Source organism: Chanodichthys erythropterus, chromosome 21 (genome assembly GCF_024489055.1).
Source record: "Chanodichthys erythropterus isolate Z2021 chromosome 21, ASM2448905v1, whole genome shotgun sequence".
NCBI classification, from domain to species: Eukaryota; Metazoa; Chordata; class Actinopteri; order Cypriniformes; family Xenocyprididae; genus Chanodichthys; species Chanodichthys erythropterus.
In genome coordinates, this window is record NC_090241.1 from 28156719 (window position 1) to 28172789 (window position 16071).

Here is a 16071-nt window from a genome sequence, read left to right on the forward strand (position 1 = left end):
GATGTGCACAGCTGAATCATCAGACTAGGTAAGCAAGCAAGGACAATAGCAAAAAATGGCAGATGGAGCAATAATAACTGACATGATCCATGATAACATGATATTTTTAGTGATATTTGTAAATTGTCTTTCTAAATGTTTCATTAGCATGTTGCTAATGTACTGTTAAATGTGGTTAAAGTTACCATCGTTTCTTACTGTATTCACGGAGACAAGAGCCGTTGCTATTTTCATTTTTAAACACTTGCAGTCTGTATAATTCATAAACACAACTTCATTCTTTATAAATCTCTCCAACAGTGTAGCATTAGCCGTTAGTCACGGAGCACAGCCTCAAACTCGTGTAAACATCCAAATAAACACTGTACTTACGCGATAAGACATGCTGCATGACGAACACTTTGTAAAGATCAATTTTAAGGGTTATATTAGCTGTTTGAACTTTTTTTTATGTTGTTTAAGGCAAGCGCGAGCTCCGTGGGCGTGGAGCATGAGATTTAAAGGGCCACACACCCTGAATCAGCTCATTTCTAATGATGCCCCAAAATAGGCAGTTAAAAAAAATGAATTTAAAAAAGTCTATGGGGTATTTTAAGCTGAAACTTCACAGACACATTCAGGGGACACCTTAGACTTATATTACATCTTTTAAAAAAAAAAGTTCTAGGACACCTTTAATGTCTTATTGCAATATACTTCATCAGCTTTCTACAATTGTTTTTTTCTTTTATTATCCTCAGACCCCTATTTTTCCATTAGATAAAGTATGTGTCTTTGACTGAAGCTTGGCTGCTAGTTAAAATGGGAAAATTCATAGTACAACCAATTTTGTACTTTGTACATGACATGAGTCTAAACACAAAGTTATGAGTTTGTTGAGCTGAGGTTGTTTTGCCATTACATAAGCTATAACTTCTGGTGATTAATGAGGTGGCCTATTACCTAACACACTGTTGGTATACTTGTTTTCTCACTGTGACAAGCATGTTCCTTAGGGGAAGAATCTATGGGGAGCTAGATGCATATGTGTTCTGCCATTTTGATGAATGAAAAAGTTGACTTGTATGGTGGAAAATTGTTGTCTCTCTTCAAAAACAGTTTGAGCTTGCTGTTGGTGGCCCCTAAGGGACGTTTGGAGAACAAAGGAGAACAACACGACGAATATGTCTTATAAAACTGCTCTGGAGGAGTTCAATAATGTATAGTCGACGTACGGCATTCGGTTTATGTTAGTGCAGCACTGTAAATGTGAAGTGTAATTTGATGCAGTGTCTGTTGGTTTCAAACGTGCTGTAAAGAAAGCACTATAATGCACTTTCAGCACATCTAATTCTTGTTTGTAAAGCAAAAAGTGATGCATTTTCCTGTAGAAGGCTTCCATTAAGATAAACTGGACAGAGACTTTGTTCCACCGGCCCTTTAAACAGCAGGGGAGGAATCCTGTTCACGGAGTGGTGTCGTAAATAAAGGCTCATTTTAACTTCTATTAATCTATTAATAAATGCAACTCACAGCCTTGTGTAAGTGCTGGAACCTCATTGCTTAATTTATGCACGTCTAGAGAAAGCTCATTTGCATTCTATAGACATTCCATATTCTACTTGTGCGTCCAGAGAGATCATTTCGAAGGCAGATTCAGCTGCTGATGGAACATATTCATTTGACCTACAAAACAAGAAATACAATTCAGATTAGAGTATGCATTATCACAGATTAAAGATGTCATTATTACTGGGTTTAGATTAAGATCTGCTCTGGGAAAAAGATGTCAGTCATGCAAATTTCTGGAAGAAAATGGAGAAAACCAAAAATGAGTTCTGCATACATTTCATTTTAAGCATGTTTAATTTGAACACAGGGATTTCTAGTGTTATTTGTGTCCGATTTTCTTATATCCTCTCCTTTGGGGTTTATATGTCATGCAGATATACATATCTCGATTGATATGGCTGCTTGTGAATCATGCATGACAGGTACTCAATAATAACTGGTGCGGATTACTTTTGACATCTGGCTGTTGGTGACGGCAGCTTTGTTCTATGGTCTGATTTCACATGTACCACATCAAAGGCTGGCGTTTCTCTCTCTAGGAATAGGCTGAAGGATGATTTTACTGACTTTCTTTCAAGATTGTCTATTAGAAGTGGCCTTGAGATTCACATGCACTTTTATTTCACTGAACTGACAAGTTGAAAATAGTTTGTCATTTCTTTCTTCTTCTTACAAAACTGTAACATGGTTTCCACCTAAATGTTTATTCTGTAAAATCATACTAAATTAATAAGAACTATACTATATATAATTTAATTATATAAAATGTGTTAGATTTTATATAATTATTTTTTAAATTACATATTAAGATTGGTAAGAATCTTTAATGTTTTTAAAAGACGTTTCTTATGCTCATCAATGCTGCATTTACTTGATAAAAAAAGTAATACTGTAAAATAGCTGGTTTCTATTTTAATTTATTTTAAAATGTAATTTATTCCTGTGATAGCAAAGCTGAATTTTCAGCATCATTACTCCAGTTTGATCACATGATCCTTCAGAAATCATTCTAATATGCTGACTTGCTGCACAAGAAACATGTGATACATTTTGTTTTTTTCTTTGATGAGTATAAACAGCATGTATTTGAATTTGAATTTTTGTAACAATGTAAAAGACTACAAAATACTGTCACTTTTGATTAATTTAAAGGGTTAGTTCACCCAAAAATGAAATTTCTGTCATTAATTACTCATCCTCATGTCATTCCACACCTGTAAGACCTTCGTTCATCTTCAGAACACAAATTAAGATATTTTTTGATCAAATCCGAGGGCATCTGATCCACACAGCAATGTCATTGCCACTTTTGATGTCCAGAAAGGTAGTCAAAGTGTCAACGTGACTACATTGGTTCAACCTTAATGTTATGAAGCAACGAGAATACTTTTTGTGCACAAAAACCAAAAGAATGACTTTATTCAACAATTTGAACCATTGTCATGCGTAGTGAACTCAGTGCAGGCTTCCTTGTTTAAGTCCTCATTATTGGCCAGATCCTGTGTCAGCATCACACGCATGCGTTGTGCTGCTCACGTGTGCAGCTTCGGCCAATACTGAGTTGGTGTTCGGACGTAAACAAGGAAGCCTGCACTGAGTTGACTACGTATGACAATGGTTCAAGTTGTTATTTTTGCTTTGTTTTTGCGCACAAAAAGTATCTTTGTCGCTTCATAACATTAAGGTTGAATCACTGTAGTCACGTTGACTATTTCAACCATGTTTTTAACTACCTTTCAAAAGGTGCAATGACATTGCTGCCTATATGAGGATCAGATACTCTCAGATTTCATCAAAAATATCTTCATTTATGTTCTTAAGATGAACGAAGGTCTTACGGGTGTGGAACGACATGAGGAGGAGTACTTAATGACAGAAATGAACCCTTTAATTTTGTTTAAAAAAAAAATCGTACTGATCCCAGACTTTTAAATTCATATTCTATTGATCAAATATTGCCTTTAATAATATTTTTGTACAGGTCTGATTTTGAGAAAACTCTTTTAAAATGGCACACCTCATTGTTTTACCGTACAATAGTGTTGTTAAACATCTAATCATGCTTTTCTTTTTCTAGTTTTAACATTTCCAGAATAAATATCACATCCAGAGATGAACGACGAACTTTGACCTAAAATAAAACAGATGGACAGGAGGTAGGAAACAACAGGAGAGGGCTGTAACTGAGGAAGTGAAGATTTAGTGGGGTTGAGAGGTGCCTCTAAAGACTTACCGCAGGCTTATGAGGGAAGGCCACACTGAGGGGGATCGATACTCTGCTAATGCAACTCTCATTATTTCTCGGAATAAATTCTCCTGACTCTGGGACCGACACTAAAAGCACCTGGTGGTATTTCAGTGGCTCCGGGGGGCCCTTGGGGTCCCTGGATGGCTGCATCAGACTCTGGCTGGCTACTAAAACTCCAGACAAGCTTTCAGGACCTTTAGCACCAAGCTCTAAGGGGACACATTAACAGAGAGTCTCACAATAGGCATTTTGATGTGTCTAACAAGAACACAATAAATTGTCCCTCATTACTCAGTAATTAACTCCACAGTCCCATCCCCCCGTACTGACACTTAAATCACCCTTTCCTTCCACAAACACCCCCTAACGCTCTTCTTCCCTCCGCCTGGTCTTTAATTTCCTCTTCTCCGTGGGGCGTAAAGGCAGAGAGTTTTCACCACGTACTCCATCATTCGCTGCCATATGCGCTCTCCCTCCAAAGCCCATCTTCAACCTCACCTTCTACCCCGTCCCCTCCTCGGAGGCTTCTCATAGAGAGACACCTGGAAAAGGGCGTGGCCTTATGACTGGGGATGATGGGAGTGAACCTAGGAGAATGCTTTGCTTCAGCAAAACCTAAAACTACTACCAATCCCTCAGGCCTTCACTTTCCACAGGGCTTTCTACAATCCTCCACTGTTAATTGTTAAAATGAGGTTATTAATTGAACACAGAGGAAAATCACCTGTCATGTCAAATGGGGATCCCTTACTGATTGAAAGGTATCTCTGATATAAGCCCATGGGCTTGATGGGCCCATGAAACACACACTGTGATTGAACGTCTGCATAGCCCAAAGGCATAAAACCCACCCTAGTTCATAAGAGGGGGAGATCACTTTTTGATTGTGTGTATGGCTGACATACATCCTCTCAGATGGCCCAGATTCAAGCCATGAGTTGTTTGATAGCCTATTGGGGGCTAGATAATCTTGGGAAATAAGGGATAATGGACTTCACACATGCACAGTTCAGCATTCATAATTCAGAGAACATTTCCACATCATAAGACCTCAATAACTGCATAAAATTTATTTGCAGAACATTTTTTTTTTTGAAACATCCAGTAACTTTGACAACAAACTAGATTTTTTACATGGAAATATAAATTGTGCATGCTCATGCAGAACAGGGTATTGTGGATGATTGGGTATATGGATGCTATGGTATCTGGAGTGGTTTTTGGCCAAGTTTCTATTTAGGTAGCTCATTCAGTGTAGCTCTAAGTGATTGTCCCCCCATCATATAATCCATTGTGAGTGCTCTGAAGAGTAATAAAACCATTGAATAATCATAAAGTCCTTATGAACAATGAAAAGACAGTCACAGATGTAAAGAAATAAAACTAACTTTTGGGAAGTTCTTTAAATAGATGGGAAGACCATATGCAAAACCATTAGTGAAGCCCAACAACCCCTGTGGCTCCCATAGCTATCAGGTAATTTGACAGAGATCCAAAAGTTGTAGACATGCAGATGTTTACCGTTTAAGCAGGCATCTGTTTGCTCAGGCACAGTTTATGTCAGAAAAAATGTGACGGGCCCCCAAAGTCTTTTTAGAGAGCAATTTAAATGAACTTTTGTAAGTGTAGTGCATTAAAGACTAAAAGCAAACTGATTACAAATGAAGTTAACTGAAAATAAAGTAATATAGTCTTGCATATTCCATATATTTTATCATTCACATACTTTTGTATTTTAAAAAATACAGTAGAATAGGCATTTCACATCAATGCCAGAGAAATAATGATGTTTTACTTGTTATTGTAGTACTTTATACATACTGATGACAGCAATTCTTAGGGTGCGTTTACATGACAACGATGTACTAAACAAGGAAAGGTTTTTCCATTGCGTTTTTCGCATACAAACAACAACATTGTCAAAACTATCCCTGTTACTGCGGTTAAGAAAATGGTTAAGAACGCTGTATTCTGCTGCCTGGCCAGTAGTTGGCGATGTCACTTTGTAAAGAAACTACGCACCAACTGACTGAACATGTAATGCGCATGCAAATGGCGTCACAGTTTTCAGAAATTCACATTTTTGTAGCTTTATGGAGACGACAACAGTATCGTATTCAAAAACTTGCACTTTGAAACCCGTTTTCAGCCCCCCAAAATGCTGTTGTTGTGTAAATGAATGACCAAAACGGTGAGGCGATGTTGTGTAAATTCCCCCTAAATATTTTAGTATCAATAACTATAACATTAGCATTTTGATGGAAACTTTAACTATCATAATCATTTTTGTACCAGTCTGATTTTGCCAACAACATACACTAACTCAAAACAAATAGTTGTGGATAACAAGTTTACATGCTACAAGTCCCCTAATCAAAAGTCTGAAATTTCCTCTAGGATTTGATGCTACTAATCTGGCAAACATTTTGGCAAATCCACTGAAAGCGCTTATTGTTGCAAACCAGCAATTTGATTTGTTGGGAGACTGATTAAAAAAAAGAGTCTTATGATTGTTTGTACCATGACTTTTTGTTAACACAAAAATGCATATCAAACATGTAGGAATGTAGGAAAAAAGACAGAACTAGCCACTTCTTGGCTAACTGCACCAAGGTTTTTCTGTTGTTTGAACAACCATGTTACTCAGTGGGTATCTCTATCTGATAACCGAAAACAAATGTTTAGCAAGCTAAGATAACACAATAACACTCCAGCCCACTGCCTGGCCTGATCGTTCTCCTACCTTGACCTCTCCATGAAATAGATGCACACAAACTCACGAACAAAAGTGTTGCTTTGCCCATTACGTGACGAGAGCCTGACACTGACAAAAACGATCTATTACACCGTCGCCGTACACTCAAGCGAGCAGTCTTCCTGAACGAAGAACAAAGGTTGATGGGCCCTAGAAGGACAAGTGTCCTACAAAACACCGTCTCAAACCGGCTGTTAACAACTGCACTCTAGTTTAAACAAGCCATCAACAAGGGGACACACACTGAAGGCCTTTTCTCTCCACTTCGCTCTTCATTGTGATAAAAATCGGCATACGTTGGCACAAGGGCCTGTTATTGTGTAGAACTGTTTACCAAGTGAAGCTGATAGGATCATTTTATCAGCCATCCGATACACAACCTGTTAGTGCGTAAGTTTATTTCGGTTCTGGGTATTTGATCGCTTCAAAATCAGTCAATGATCGAGTCAAAACATGTTAAGGAGCCTGTTTAACAGGAGGTCTTGGGTTAAGAGAAATCCACTCACCTTAACCATTCAGAAAACTTGGAGGCGCTTCTCTACCACTTCAACCAATGACGTGACTTTAGGGGTCGGAATATGGTAGATGGGAGAGTTGCAATTTCATGTGAAATCACTTATAGTAGCTTTAAATTTCATGTTCATGTTTACATTTTTCTTGATTTGATAATTCTAACCCCAAATGGGCATATATTAGCTTGGCATAGACTGTCGTGTTCTTTGATTTAAAATGAGCAATTTTCCTTCCCAAAGTGAGACGAAAGTGTAAAGTGTTCTTCCAATGAAGCACCTTTTGCAGACACCTCAGTGATAGCAAACCTCAGAAATTTCCATCGCCAGCTCAAGGCATTCCCCTGTTTCATGGCAGGCGTCCCTAAGGCCACAGTCAAAATCACAACCGCAGTTCCAGTTGGTGTTGTGTGCAGGTTCCGCGGGTGGAGAGAAAAGCATGTAGGTAGGGCAGATGGAGTTAGCAGCTCGCTCGCATGTTTCAGGTAGCATGAGGAACAAGTCGTAGAATTGGCAGAAGAGGCAATTTAGTACAATCCTAGCACAGAGGTCTGAAAAACAAAAATAAGAAATCATGACATTGTGGGCAGTTAACAGGGAGTGCTAAAGCATCTATATTCATGGCTAAATTTAAGAAGCAATTAAGAATTAAGAAGTGTGTAAAACCTCCCTAATGGAGAGTACACTTGCAGTTTATCGGTTTAGTTAGCAGAGCTGTGAGTTATCGAAAATATGTACAGATAGTAGTTATATGTCATGAAATAAAAATGCCCAAACAAACGCAAACGCTTTGGAACGCAACACGGACCAAAGACATGTAACCGAACTAAAAACAGGAAGACGAGACCCTAAAAAGGAGAGAATCCTCACGTATGTCGGTTTTTCTCGTCATAGACGCGAGTTTGCTCATCACAGGCATCAGACGCGCGTCTCCACACAGCATCGTTTGTGTGTGTGTGACTGATGGATTCCCGCCGGTGTATTGACTACTTTAAACATTTTATAAGCTCTTCACGAGTTCCCAACTGGCCAAATACCATCACATGCAGGTTACGCACCGCTACACACACACACACACACACACACACACACACACACACACACACACACACACACACACACACACACACACACAAGCACATTTACCTCAGAAAACAGCATTGTTTTGGATGTTCGGTAAGTTCCGTCTCAAAATAGTCAATACGTCATAAAATCCGACCAATCACATTGTGAATGTATCCCTATGCCTTTAGGTTCGGTATCTTTTGGTTCGGTGATAAAATTGCCAATCTGAACGTTAACCGGACCAGGACTAAATGTTTTTTTTTCTTCTTGGTCCGGACCAAATGAACCAAAAGAACCGAACTACAAGTGTGAACGCACCCTTATGTTCCAAGGGTTTCAGGCCTGATATGAAATTCGACTATGCAAAAATTGAACATTTTTATGCAATGTTTATTTAAGATACACAGTACTAGCTATAAAATTCTCCTTATGCTCTTACTGCTTAAATATTTGTGTATATGCATCATATTATATTATATTATTATACTGTATATGTATATATCATATTTTGCACAAAAAAAAACAAAAAAAAAACATGTTGTTTATGCACAATCAACATCTTTAATTCAATAGTTTTATGTTTAACTAATTTTTCATTTGTTTCACGATTCACATACCGCTTCATGGTATCGTAGTTCTTTCACAAATTATAGTTGTTCAGTACAAAATCTTGTATCTTTGTTTTTTGTCCAATTTTCAAATGCTTTTTTGTAATGAGGTGATTCACCTCGTAGCTGGTTGGTTTGGTTCATAGCTTTATTTCTTTAATGAAGACTTTTGAAAAATCCCTATAGAATAAAATAGTAAGTACTTTTCGCTCCAAGGTTTTCAGGTAGACATGAAAATGCAAAAATCTTAAATATTATTTAATCACATGTACTTAAGATACACAAAATGCTCATTAACAAGACAAAGAAGTTGGCTAAAAATGTCATTTCCACTGCCGACATTTCCATTACTGCATGTTATCAAACAAACTGCATAATCTGAAATGAGGTGGAAATGTGTGAAATATAACAAAAAAATTACAGAATTCTCCTGTTATGCATGTATATAAATTGCTAGACATTGTTAGTGGAAAAAATTAAATAAACTAGTGAGAGAAATGTGTTTTGTAGGAAAGTTTTTTTTTTTCTTCTAAAACTCCACAGGGCCAAAGTGTCTATAGTTGAAGAAACACCCTTATACAGCTGTAACGTACCAGGGCAGAAACATTGAAGGGGGAAAGACTACTTTTTGTGTGGCCATCTGTAGAAGAGCTAGATATTATGATATCGCTAATAAGTTTTGAAAATTGTAAACATTTACTGTTTAACAGATTTAAAAGGCTCTATGCAATAACGTACTACAGTACATCACAATGAGCATCCATTTAGAATTTAATGAAATGATCACACCTGTCTAACACAGTATGCCTTTACTGTCAAATTGTGTGTCAAAAGTCAAAAAGCACAAAAAAGTGTCAGAAATGCTAAAATCAAGCACTCAAAATGACACATGGCATTTTCATGCCGAGAGCTTAAAAAGCCCACACAATGTTACGTATGTTATAGAACCTAAATGCCTCTTTGAAAACTCTTACCTTGGGATTTCGGCTGATGGGGATAGACACTCAAAGGCCCTTATTGACCTGCAGTCTTGTCTGCACCTCTTGTATACAACAGTTTAAAAGCCTACCAGCTCTCACCGGGCACTTCTGTACACATGCATAATTTACTGAATCACCTTTTCCTTCCAAAGAAAGAAGGAATAGAGCTGTGTGGAGATGTAATCAATTATCATTTGTCTCTGTATAGGTGTTTTTCCCTTAGAAGATCATCTGTGCTCTGCTGGAGAGAGACAGAGACTTCCAGGTGATTAAATAAACGGAGGGATGACACAGACTCCAAAAAATTAGCAGGATTTTAGCATAGTTGACTTAATGTGATGGTCTGTTTTTAAGAAATGTTTCCACACAGCCTAGGGTCTTGTGTAAAAAAATAAAAAAATAAACCAAGCTTCAAATGGAGCTTTCAAGACTTTAAGTAGATTTGAGCATAATGCGGGACAAAATACCCTTGCCTCTGAGCATAAGGGTTGGAATTAGATTAACCTCTGAATATTACACCAGGAAAGGCATTGTAACGCATGTGTAAAGCTCGACATAATGACTGCACCTTAACTCATCTGAACCTACTGGCTGAATGAGGGGAAATATATTGTTCTAATTAATTTCATATTGAAAAAGCTGTTGAATCATAATACTCATGCACAAGAGTTCTCAGCGCATCATTTTAATAATTCATCTCTATATGTAAGTTTAATCGAATGTGCTGCTTAATTCAGTTATTCAACTGATGTAGACAGCTTTAAAAATCACAAGCTTTTCCTTAGTTTTCATTTTAAATTATAGATACTTTTTAATAATTTACAATTTAAAAATGCATAATTATATGCTTCTGGCAACACATAAATTCATAAAAAAATCAAAGGATTTTTTTAAAACAAGATAATGTATAAAACCACCGCTCATTTGAGAGAAAATTAGTAGTTAGAATTTTAATACAAGACAATTCATGGTGGCAGCTGATGTTGTAATTATTATTCATTAGAGCACTTTAGGGCACTACGGTGGTCTGGGAAAGAGGAAGCTGGCCAATCCCCAAACCCAGGTGTGATGAAGCGTGACTCACCTCCTCTCTCCTGGGAGTCAGACAGGGAGCTGCTGGCAGTGCTGTACCTGTCCACTGAGCATAAGGAGTAAGTGAATTCCGTAGAGTCCGTAGAGTCTGCTTCTCTTTCCCAGGGACCCAGCTCAGGAATAGGTGAGAGCCTCCCAGGTGCTGTGCTGGACACCTCCGCTCCTGAAAAAGAAAAGGTGTTTTTGAATAATCTGCATGTTTACATTTATATTGAGCAAGATATGGTTGATTTATATTCATCTTTTGAGCTATGAGGGGTTAATCATTGGTGTATGCTTTACTTGAAGCTGTCTGTCCAGATTACTTCAAAAAAAAATTTTTATAATTAGAAAAGCAAAGAAATCTCCACCAGTCAGATAATCAAAACAAATACCAAAAGAATTGCGCTTAGTTGCACTTTAGCACCACCCATGAAGCACTGAGATTGAGCTAACAGTCATTCTCCCTACATTCTCAAACTACTTAAATATTTGTATACGTAAGTATATTTTGCAATAAACTTATATGTTATAACATATATTAAAGGGTTAATTCATCCAAAAATGAAAATTCTGTCATTTATTACTCACCCTCATGTCGTTCCACACCCGTAAGACCTTCATTTATCTTCGGAACACAAATTAAGATATTTTTAATAAAATCCATTGGCTAAGTGACAATTCAAGACAATTAACACTTTAAATACTAAAGACATATTTAAAACAGTTCATGTTGACTACAGTGGTTCAACCTTAATGTTATGCAGCGACGGTGATACTTTTTGTGCACGTAAAAAACAAAATAATGACTTTATTCAACAATATCTAGTGATGGCCGATTTCAAAACACTGCTTCATGAAGCTTTGAAGCTTTACGAATCTTTTGTTTCGAATCAGTGGTTCAGAGCATGTATCAAACTGCCAAAGTCACTTGATTTCAGTAAAAGAGGCTTTGTTACGTCATAAGTGTTTCGAAATTTCAATGGTTCACCACTGGGGGGCGTGACTTTGGCAGTTTGATATGCGCTCCGAATCACTGATTCGAAACAAAATATTAGTAAAGCTTCAAAACTTCATGAAGAAGTGTTTTGAAATCGCCCATCACTAAATATTGTTGAATAAAGTCATCATTTTGTTTTTTACATGCACAAAAAGTATTCTTGTCGCTTCATAACATTGAGGTTGAACCACTGTAGTCACATGAACTGATTTAAATAAGTCTTTAGTAGCTTTCTGGGCAATGAAGTTTTGTTGACAATGCCGGCCTCACTGAGCCATTGGAATTTATGAATAATATCTTAATTTGTGTTCCAAAGATGAACGAAGGTCTTACGGGTTTGGAACAACACTAGAGAGAGTAATAAATGACATAAATTTAATTTTTGGGTGAACTAACCCTTTAATGTGTTGTTTCTACATTCACAATCAACAGCTTTAATTCAATATTTTTATGTTTATCTGTCATTTATCCGTTAAGTACGCAAGTAAAATCTTGTATTTTTGTCCGATGTTTTTTGTTTTTTTGCTTCAGTTCAATTTTGCAATGTTGTAATTCATCTTGTATGGTTCATGGATTTAACTCTTTAATGAAGACTTGAAAAATCCTTATGGGAAAAATCCTTATGGGAAAAATACTCAAGGAACCAATGCAGCTGAAAAAGTGTTGCACTCTATAGTCCCGCCCCAAACTCATGCCATTGGCTGAGCAAGAAGTCGCTCAAACAGCATGTTTGTAAGTGCCTCATAGTCATAATTTTTTTTTTTTTTTTTTTTTTTTACAGTGTTTTGGAAAGCTTACCTGTATTTGCACATTTAACTTTTCGCAATGCTAAAATCACATTTAAATACTCTAAACATCCCTGTCAGAAACAAATCCACCACTATATATGCAAAAGAATAAATGTTCTCCGTCAGTTCTCATTTCAAAAGTTCTTTCATCCTGAAGCAATGTTTATCAAAGCTTGTCTAGAAAACATGCTGAGATGTGTTCCTGTGCTCTCACTGCTCTCAAAGTGAGCCCAGAAATCATTCAATAATGAATCTGCCAGATCAGAATGCAAACTATTAATGAATCATTGCTTTGGCTGCACTACCTTGTTTATTTTTTCTTCCACCAATCCCAAATGAATTATTCAATGTGCTTTTCTCTCTTTTATTTAACATTTAATGTCTTATGATTAATTAACACACGGGACATATTTTCCGTAGAGGAATCTGCATTGTTAGTCCAAAATAAAAAAGAGAAGGGAAAGACAAATGAAAATGGCTTTGGGCTGTATTGGTCTTTTTTATTCTCTCTCTCCTTCAGATTGAATAATTTAGAAAAGAGGATAAAGAATTGTTTCTCCAGAAAGTTCTGTGGTTTGTCTTCACTGTGTTCTCATTTTGTGAAGTGAAAATGTTATGACATGACGGATGTAGAAGATTAATCTTTGTGTTTTATTACGGGAGTGCGCATGCTTTTTGACAACAGTCACAGGATTTAAACCGCAGCTTCAAAATGAGCAGATTCTCAAGTGTGCCTTTATATCAGCTGTTCACAATCACAGCACAGCTGTCATGCATAGCCATTTTATGCATTATATATTCTCTAATACAAGTCTTTATGATAAATAAATATGGAGATCTATGGAGTAATAGACAGTGTGACAACTAACCCCGGTCTCAACTTCTTTTAGTATCCAAGTATAAACCATCAAAAAACTACAATTTAAGATTTTGGGGGATTTACCTGATGGGGAAAGGGATATTTATAGGGGGTAAAGGATAAAAACAGATCCATTATGACAGGGGACAGGATTCACCTATTTCTAACTGCTGTGAAAGCTAATGCACTCATCCTTCAATCAATAATCATCTCAAAATGAGTGAGAAAACATTGTTCTCAATAGAATATCATGCATCATACCAAAATCGTTGATCAACAGTGTATTAGACTAATGTTTAGGCATGTTACATTGCTTATTACTAACTTACCAGCTTTTACAAAAGAGCTTCTCTCTCCAGTTTTGATCAAATCAAGCTCGATTTCCGAGTTTTGTCCAGCCATCTGTCTTATAGTGTGATTAAAATATGAAAGCAAATATCAAATTAATAATGGACCGATCCACAAAGACACTGACAAAACTATGTATGAAAACTTACCATTGATATCTTAGTGAAGACAAAATAAATGCATCACATGGGAGTTCTAAGCATAATAACAGATGCGCGACACGCCTTCAGCAACACAAAAATAATCGCACTTAAGCAGATAAACTAGCTATTTACTGAGGATTAGTTAATAATAAAGTTACTGAGATTTAAAATTACAGAAGTATACTGTCGTCAAAGAAAAGGGTTTCGTTTCTCTCACACTCCCGCTAGTCGTCACTGCTGGTTTAAAGTGAGCGTCAACTTTGATTGACGTGTGACACACCCAAGTCTACCGATGACGTCGTGCGTTTGACAGCAAAAACTAAAGGTAACGTCACGCTTTCTCACGTTTTTCATTCAAAGATGATTAATTTAGAGATAGATCTCATTATTCATGTTCAAACACGTCTTCAGATGCATATTTGATGCTGAGCTGTCACAAATGGGTGTTTCTATCTATGCATTTTGGCCCTGTAAAAAAAGCTGTTTACATCAACTAAATCTTCGTCTTGCTAAAGATAACTGAATAGCTACTGTACTCAATGTCTAATTTAAAAACAATGAAATAATATTTTCAGTTATTTTCAATATTTTCAAGTTTTTTAATTATTTAACAACCGCTCGTTTGGAAATTATTAGCCTAAAATAATCTGTTTGCAAACCGTTTATCTTGATTTTTTTCAAGCATGCTCTTCACTGAAATTGTTTACTTGGCAAACTTGCAAAATTTGTGTTGAAAATGACACAACACTTGGACAGTTGAGAAAAAAGTCATTTTTGATAGAAACACCCCCATATATTTCACACAGTACATATTGCAGTACTTATTAAATATTAGGCTTTTTGACTCTTTGTCTAAATTGTCATAGTCTTTCAAATTTATACATTTTTGATGAATTTTCATACTGAAAGTCTTAGTCTGGGACAATGATATACAATCTATACGTAAAGGCATTGTAAAATAAATAATCAAGGCATGGTAAAAACTTTCCGTGACAGTTTTAATGCAAACTGCATATAACAAAAAGAAAAAAAAAGTTGTGTTAATAAAAATCAACCCTTGGGACATAAATGTGTCAGAAGTTGAAGAAACTCAATTATGAATCTACTTTCTTCCAGTTCCAGCATTATTCACATAGTTTCACAAGAAAAGAAAAAAAAGAGACTTTTTTTTAAAATTCAGAGCCTTATGCTGTAGCCTGTAGCACTGCTGCAGTGAAGTTCAGTATGATTTTTCATTGCACACAAACATGTCTGCACATACCTGTTCACACAAAACAATCTAGTTCAGCTTCTACAACACATGCTCCTCATATGAAAGCCATTCAGCGGAGATAAACTGATAATGAGCTCTATTCAGATTTCTCAAGGTTTACAAGCCTGCCAATTTACTCTAACTAGCCTGCAGATTAGAGTTGCATTTTAAAGGATGCCCTGCTGTGTTTGCATATGTTTTGAGAACAAGGGGCCTGCTAATTGAAAAATTAAGATGTGGGAATGTTTGTGGGAGTGGACTATGCCAGATACCTTCTTCAAGAGTGAGTGCTGGTTAAGTGTGAAGAGCACCCCTTGGAAGAATATTACATGCTGGATACAACAGGATACAGATTAAGCAAGTTATGTTAAAATCACTAGGATTCCAGCATTGCAATATGTTGCTTTGCGCCATAATGATTATAATAAAATGCATGTTCGTCATGTAGCTGATCCCTCATCTAAAAAGTGATAGACGTGGGTTCAAAAATAGAAGTAAAAATTTGTTAATTTCATGCTTTGAAATGCCATATGAAAATAGTCAGCCAATGACAAACTATAATATACGGTTAGGGCCAAGCAATAATAAAAAAATAAAACCATCTCAAGATTTGTTAAATTTTGAGAAAAAACTCGTTAAATTTCAAGAAAAAGGTCGAGATAAAATGTTGAGAATAAAGTCATTAAATTACGAGAAAGAAAGTTGTTAAATTCCAAGAACAAATTCGTTAAATTATGAGAAAAATGTTGTTACACTTTGAGAAAAAAGTCGAGATAAAATGTTGAGAATAAAGTCATTAAATTACGAGAAAAAAGTCGTTAAATTATGAGAAAAAAGTTGAGATAAAATGTTGAGAATAAAGTCATTAAATTACGAGAATAAAGTCATTAAATT

General features: G+C 36.3%; 1 protein-coding gene across 1 annotated transcript; it reads right to left on the reverse strand.

Moving 5' to 3' along the window:
- Nucleotides 1–7357: 7357 nt before the first annotated feature.
- mdfic2 (MyoD family inhibitor domain containing 2) lies at nt 7358–14028 on the reverse strand. Its single transcript, XM_067372931.1, has 4 exons — nt 13932–14028; nt 13764–13836; nt 10801–10971; nt 7358–7614 (listed from the first exon to the last, which is right to left on the reverse strand). The coding sequence occupies exons 1-4, from the start codon at nt 13932–13934 to the stop codon at nt 7358–7360; spliced, it is 504 nt and encodes a 167-aa protein (XP_067229032.1). The 5' UTR covers nt 13935–14028.
- Nucleotides 14029–16071: the final 2043 nt, after the last annotated feature.